The 6,744-nt window shown below is 34.8% G+C and overlaps 1 protein-coding gene, 1 long non-coding RNA gene and 1 other non-coding gene across 3 annotated transcripts; 1 reads left to right on the top strand and 2 right to left on the bottom strand.

Annotated features, from left to right (window-relative positions):
- Window positions 1–64: 64 nt before the first annotated feature.
- On the bottom strand, window positions 65–3,275 carry LOC127152762 (uncharacterized). Its single transcript, XR_007825133.1, has 4 exons — window positions 3,212–3,275; window positions 866–1,001; window positions 524–677; window positions 65–425 (listed from the first exon to the last, which is right to left on the bottom strand). It is a non-coding gene; the product is annotated as an uncharacterized LOC127152762 (long non-coding RNA).
- A 14-nt stretch (window positions 3,276–3,289) lies between these two features.
- Window positions 3,290–3,361, bottom strand: trnac-gca (transfer RNA cysteine (anticodon GCA)). The gene has a single exon. It is a non-coding gene; the product is annotated as a tRNA-Cys (tRNA).
- Window positions 3,362–3,574: 213 nt separating this feature from the next.
- Window positions 3,575–6,729, top strand: pomp (proteasome maturation protein). Its single transcript, XM_051093586.1, has 6 exons — window positions 3,575–3,635; window positions 4,125–4,225; window positions 4,298–4,358; window positions 6,089–6,190; window positions 6,284–6,377; window positions 6,565–6,729. The coding sequence occupies exons 1-6, from the start codon at window positions 3,633–3,635 to the stop codon at window positions 6,630–6,632; spliced, it is 429 nt and encodes a 142-aa protein (XP_050949543.1). The 5' UTR covers window positions 3,575–3,632; the 3' UTR covers window positions 6,633–6,729.
- Window positions 6,730–6,744: the final 15 nt, after the last annotated feature.

Here is a 6,744-nt window from a genome sequence, read left to right as displayed (position 1 = left end):
TTACTACAAAACAGCATTTCAAATGGGAATTGCTAGATTGGTAACTTCCTCAGGAAACCTGTCTTTATTTTGTCTTTGATGTTAAGGGAGATTTGAAACCAGTGTGCATCTTTGTATGGCAATCTATCGGATCATTTATCTCAGATTGTGTGCGCTTACCCTGATTTCTGTTTGCAAGAGGTTCATAGTGCTCTGTTCCACACTGTTCAGGCTCTGTGACAAATAAAACAATCTCTTAAAATGTATCACAAAAATATATTTTATGACTTAAAGGGCATACATCGTAAAATTGCACTTTACTTTTTGTGACCATCATAAATTTACATAAATATTGTTGCTTGCCTTTTTTGATTGCATGAACAGTAGTTTTTTCAGTATGTAAATTCTCTTCCATCTCTTTATTATGTTGGTGTGAAACATGGACACTGGAAAATGAAGTTGATATGAAAATGCTGAAACATCTTCATATGAGTGGAATTCTTCTTGATTACAGTGTAACACAAATTAAACAAATTAAGAATACCTTGGTTTGAGATTAATGTGCTTCCAGTACAAGTAGAGAAAGAACGCAGACATGATGACACCAAGCCACAGTGCTATAGAAATACTGATGAGAGGATCTTTGCCTGAGCACTTGTTCTTAACTGTTGCGTATTCTTCAATGGCAGAAAAATTGACTGGGTAATTGAACAAGAATTAAATTATATAAAAAATTTTATATTGCCTTAAAAATTACAATGTTATTATGTTGCTTTGGTATTCTGAGTTTTATGTGAAAAAAAAGGTATAAAATATACATGCACTGGGTCTTGAGTGAAATTAAGACCAATTTATGAATACATGAATTAAATTAAATCAGTCTTACCTGAAACATCCTGAGACGTCATTCCTGGTGTAAGCAAAAATGTTTTATAAGGTTCAAATACATTCAGTAACACAAGGATGATAAACTTTTCACTTGCAAAGTGACAAGAGTGTGTGGGCGAAGGGTGATAATCAGTCTGCAGACAAAAAGAAAAAAAAAAAGGTTTTCAAATGACCCTCTGCACAGCAGCATTTGTGAAATCCTTTTTTTTAACTATGAAATCTACACCTCAAACACCTCAGCTTCCTGAGTTCACATCTTTCACATAGCTAAAAATGTCAAATGCAAATAATTGTTTCACTGCCCAATAACCACGTTTGTTTGACTCTGGTTAATATTTTCGGGGTGGGTTTTGGGCAGTGGTAATTGAACTGTCTTGAATGGTGATTACTTTTACCTTACTGCTGTAATATACCATTGCTACATTTTCTCTTGTCTGAATAGATGTTAGTGTGGTTTTAATGTAGCCTATTTAGCTATAGTTCAAAAACAAGGTTAATGAAAAATGTTTGTGTAATTAAACTTTTGACTTTGTGTAATTAGACTTTTGACTTCCAACTTTCATGCATTCGATATAAGACTGGTGCAGCTGACACTGTTCTTACGCTCTCACGCCACACATCATATTTGGTAAAGCCTCCAGTGTGTATTTGTGTTTGCCCTATGAAAAGTGTCAAAACTCTCTGTGTACAACATGTTTTTATAGCACCGAGCAATGTAGCCAGTCACAGTCATATCACAGTCTTACCCCTTGGCTAATTGGTAGTTGGTCAAACTAGTGGCTATATTTATGCAATAGGGCTTTTTTTTTTGTTTGTTTGTTTTTTTTTAAACAAAATATGTACATTAATAACAAACTACATGCCCCAGTCTCACTATGCTAAGATCCGCAATTTAATTTGCTTCCTTTTCTGCACCAGCAGCATTTGATAGGCCCTGTATATAAATAATAGCTGGTCTGTCATAAAGTTAAGTACAAAAGTAGAATAGAGATGTGCATGAAGAATCATGAATTAAAAAAATGTTTAGTCGGTTTTTGTATTTTTATTGCATTTGTATTTAATGCAGTTTAAGTACTTCAAAGCTGTACTAAAGTGGTGGGCAAGCTACAGAAAAAAAGATCTAGCTAGTCAACAACAACAGGTTTGACAGCAATGGAGAATGCAACACACTATTTATATTATGCAATATACATATAAATATGCAATATATCAGCTGTAATTTGCCAATTAAATTAAAATCAACCACCAATGCTGTGTGTACACTGAATGATTACCATAAACGGTTGTGTTTACAAGGTAGACCTACTTCACCTACCACAGTGCTACCATGTTACACACAAACGGAAATGTCTTTCTACTTGCTTTCCTGCACTGTCAGTATTTGGTACAATATGTGGTCAGTATTAACCCTTATTACTTAAAACAGATGTTACTTAATGGCTATATGATATAAAATGAGCAAAGCTCTCTCTATCTGACATTCATGCAACTATTTCCCACTTCTATGAGACTTCTATGGCAACAGCACATCTGCGCAGAACTAAAGTCTGTAAAAAATAAAATCAACGGAAATGGTCAAAGACATCCTTCCAGCAGATGTTCATATAGAAAGACAACTAAAAAAAACTTTAGTTGTCAAAAATACTTAGGGTGCGAATGGTTGCTTGTTCGCATTACACAGCAGTAGCTGAATTCAAAGTTTCCCTTAACTCTCAAAACGTAGCAGCCTATTTTGTTTGAGTGATGATGTAAAATTATGACACTTAAAAAAGATTTAGTATAATTACTTTGAATAATGACATGATGTTTGTGCACACATACCAGCCGCCACAGGTCAAAACAATGCTAAATTTGGCTTAATTATAAAAGCCAGAAGCAGTTCACTAAATAAAGAGTCGTTTGGCAGTCAAACGAACCGGTTCTTATTGCTGAGCTGAGTCAAATGATCCGAAAGGCTCCCTAAAAAGGAATTCCCGTCACTAACACATTCAGCGCTGTTTGTTCAATGGTTTCTTAAACTCAACGCTTCTTATCTCAATACTTGTATGTTTTACTGATTGAGAAATCGCTTCAGATGATTCAGTGAGGGAGCAGTCCGAAATTCGATTCGTTTCAGTCAGGTCGAACAGACTGAAAAGAAAGAACCGGCAGAGTTCAAAAAATTAATTCAAATGCGTCACTGGTTCAATCGATAGAAATACTGGACACACATAACTGCTGAAATACTCGTGGGGAAAACAGTTCTCAAGTCAGACGGAACGCTCAGGCAAGCACTGTCCGTTCAAACTCAGGCGTCACTTGTCATAGCTGTTTGTGTCTATTGTCTTGCTTTTTTTGTGTTTACCGTTTGATGTCGAAAATGTATTATGCACGCAATGTTCACTCTGCCAGGACATAAAACATAAAAAAAGTTCTCAGGTTGAGGGGGCACCCGGATTTGAACCGGGGACCTCTTGATCTGCAGTCAAATGCTCTACCACTGAGCTATACCCCCCTACACGATGTAGCACTCCACAGATACCTACTCAAAATTAGTCAAGGATAAGTGCAATGGATTTTGGCAGTTTACGTGTTTTTGCAAGTATTTCCAACAAAATATCCTCGTAATAGGTATATGCTGACGCTGTTATTAATAACAACATAATATTTTTTAAATAAACAGCGACCAAAAACATTGCCTACGTCATGATCACATGATAACATTATTTCCGGAGATTGACCGGAAGTACATTTATGCTGATTGTAAAGACGAACCTCGCTTGAAGATGGTAATGTAGCGCTCCAGTTTATTATTTATTATTTTCTTTTGTGTTGTTGCATTTTATAGGGTGGTGATGTGTGTTAATTTTCTGGTCTTCATAAAGTGTGAAACGTGCATTTACCGTTAATAAAGTGCATACTTTTGTTGTACCGGTAATTAGCTAGCATAGCGTAGCACAGCAGCTCGTGTTTATTTATATTCCAGGACAAAATAACTAGTCATAATTTACACTCTGATCCCTCGATGGTTTATTATTTGCTGCGACAGAAATGTATAAACATCAGAATTTATTTTGCTGCTAAGTTATTAGCTTCTAAATGAATTGTGATGCGTCATGGCCTTACTTTCAGTTTGTATTCTCACCTGAAGAGACTGAAAATGTTAATATAACTGAGTGACTGTCTCATTCACACTTTGTCAGAACCATTTGACGTGTACATTTTTTACATCAACTTCCTTTTATGCATGTTTCTATAATATTACGTGTTTTCTGCAGAATACTCGTGGTCTGCGCTCTCAGCTGAAGGACAGTGTTCCTGTGACAGGTCTGTGTCCACAGGCAGGTCCTTATGGGGTTCAGGATTCTCTTCGCAGAGGGTATGTTCTGGTCATATAAACCTGTAAATGTTTCTTTTGTATCCTAAATCCCTAATTTTGCTGCGATCATAGGTTCTCAAGTGTAAAGAATGAACTGCTACCGAGTCATCCATTGGAGCTTTCTGAGAAAAATGTGAGTAGAATCTAAGATTTGGCTTCTAGAGTGCATTGCAAGTGTACACAATCCTATAGAATACATCTACAGGTGAGGTCAAAAGTTTACATACACATTGTAGAACCTCAAAATGTTCATTATTTTACCAAAATAAGAGGGATCTTACAAAATGCATGTTTAGTAAAGACATAAGGCACATTCACATAGAGAGAAAAAAAAGAGAAAATAATAGCTGAATTTATAAAAAAAAAAAAAAAAAAAGACCCTGTTTAAAGTTTTTGTAACACTTGATTGCTGTGTTGTTACCTAAATGATCCACAGCTGTTTTTTTTTTTTTTTTTGCTTAATATACAAGTGTTGTTCATGAGTTCTGAACAGTTAAATTGCCTACTGTTATTCAGAAAAATCCTTCAGGTCCCACAAATTATTTGGTTTTTCAGCATTTTTGTGTATTTGAACCCTTTCCAACAATGACTGTATGATTTTGAGATCCATCTTTTCACACTGAGGACAACTGAGGGACTTATGCATCTATTACAGAAGGTTCAAACACTCACAGATGCTCCAAAAGGAAACACAATGCATTTAGAGCCAGGGGATGAAAAAGATCGAGGCAAATTGAACTTATTTTGTCTTTTGGGAAACATGTAGGTACTAAATGAAAAAATATGATATTAGGCAAAATAAGAAAATTGTACACATCTTCATTCTTTGCAAAACTTTACACCCCCGGCTCTTAATGCATCGTTTTTCCTTCCAGAGCAGTGAGTGTATGAACTTTTTGTAGTAGTAGCATATGAGTCCCTCAATTGTCCTTAAAGATGGATCTTAAAATCAAAGAGTTCAAATACACAAAAATGCTGAAAAATCAAAGAATTTGTGGGACCTGAAGGATTTTTCTTAAGAACAGCAGGCAGTTTAACTGTTGTACAGCTGTGGATAATTCAGGTAACAACACGGTATTAAGAATGAAATGTATGTAAACTTTTGAATAGGGTCATTTTTATAAATTCAATTATTATTTTCTTTTGTGGACCTTATATAAATGTCTTTTTTATGTGAAATATCTTATTCAGGTCAGTACTAAATAAAAAAAAAACGTTTTTTTTTTTATAATCCCCCTTACTTTGGTAAAAGAATTAACATTTTGCAAGGTGTATGTAAACTTTTGACCTCAACTGTAAATGTATAAATACATGTGCAGGATCCTAAAATGCAGATCAAAGAAAAAAATTAAAGAACAGCACACTTCAAGAATTTTATTGGTAGTAAATTATGATGCTGTTGCTAAGATTTGAAATACGTAGTGATAAACACTTATATAGTCACACAAGTACACAAATATATTGATTTCTTTGATTACATAGAACAGTACTAGTTATTATATATTTAAAATATGCAAACATATAAAACTAACATTTATTAAGTTATCAGTTAATTACCATACATAATAAACCACAGAATGTCTAATAATAAATGAATAGTCAGTAACTGAATAGTTAGTAACTGAATAAGTTTGTATTGAAACCAACGTTTATTATTGTCTAGCTTTTAAGTAGACCACAGTGTAACATTCTGTGAGGCTTTAAGACCAGCTTACTATTTTATGCAAAATTACAAGCAGTTAACCCTAACCCTTTAGTAATTATGTGTCATTTCATTTTGCGCCATACTTATTTGTGTAATTACAATGTAACAAGGACACCTTAAAACAAAGTGTAACGCAAGCTTGTATTATGTGAAACCAGTTTCAGCTTAACCAGGACAAGATGAATTTCAACACACTAAGGAACATCCAGGGTCTCCATGCACCCCTCAAACTACAGATGGAGTACAGAGCGGCTAGACAGGTATTGTGAGCATGTCATAGACACATGTAAATTATACTGTAAACATTCAAAACTCCTTATGGAAGACTAAACATTTCACTTGATTTCTTTCAGATTCAGCGTTTGCCCTTCCTGCCAAGCTCAAATCTGGCCCTGGATACCCTCAGAGGTTCTGATGACACCATTGGCTTTGAGGACATCCTTAATGGTATGAAGGACACGTTTGTTGTTACTTACACGTTAATTTTCATGTTCTCAGAATTATGGTCAGTTTATTTACCTGCATTATTTTGCTTTGTATAAATATAGTACTGCTGATTGCTTGATGTTTTAAAGTTGATTTTGAGCTATTCTTGTGTAGTATACTAAGTCTCATGTACGTTTTTCCCCCCCAGATCCTATCCAAAGTGAGATGATGGGCGATCCTCACATCATGACCGAATACAGGCTTGGTATTCTGTGAGGATGTTGTCTGTGCACTATTTTCACCTCAAGCCCATAGATTGTGTTATATGCATTGTTTGACCCAAGTTTCTAATAAAATGTAAAATTTGAATTCAGACATTATTGTTGTA

The sequence above is a fragment of the Labeo rohita genome, chromosome 21 (assembly GCF_022985175.1).
Source record: "Labeo rohita strain BAU-BD-2019 chromosome 21, IGBB_LRoh.1.0, whole genome shotgun sequence".
In the NCBI taxonomy this organism is placed as follows: Eukaryota; Metazoa; Chordata; class Actinopteri; order Cypriniformes; family Cyprinidae; genus Labeo; species Labeo rohita.
Note: the sequence above shows the minus strand (reverse complement) of the source record. Positions and strands in the feature narration are given on the sequence as shown.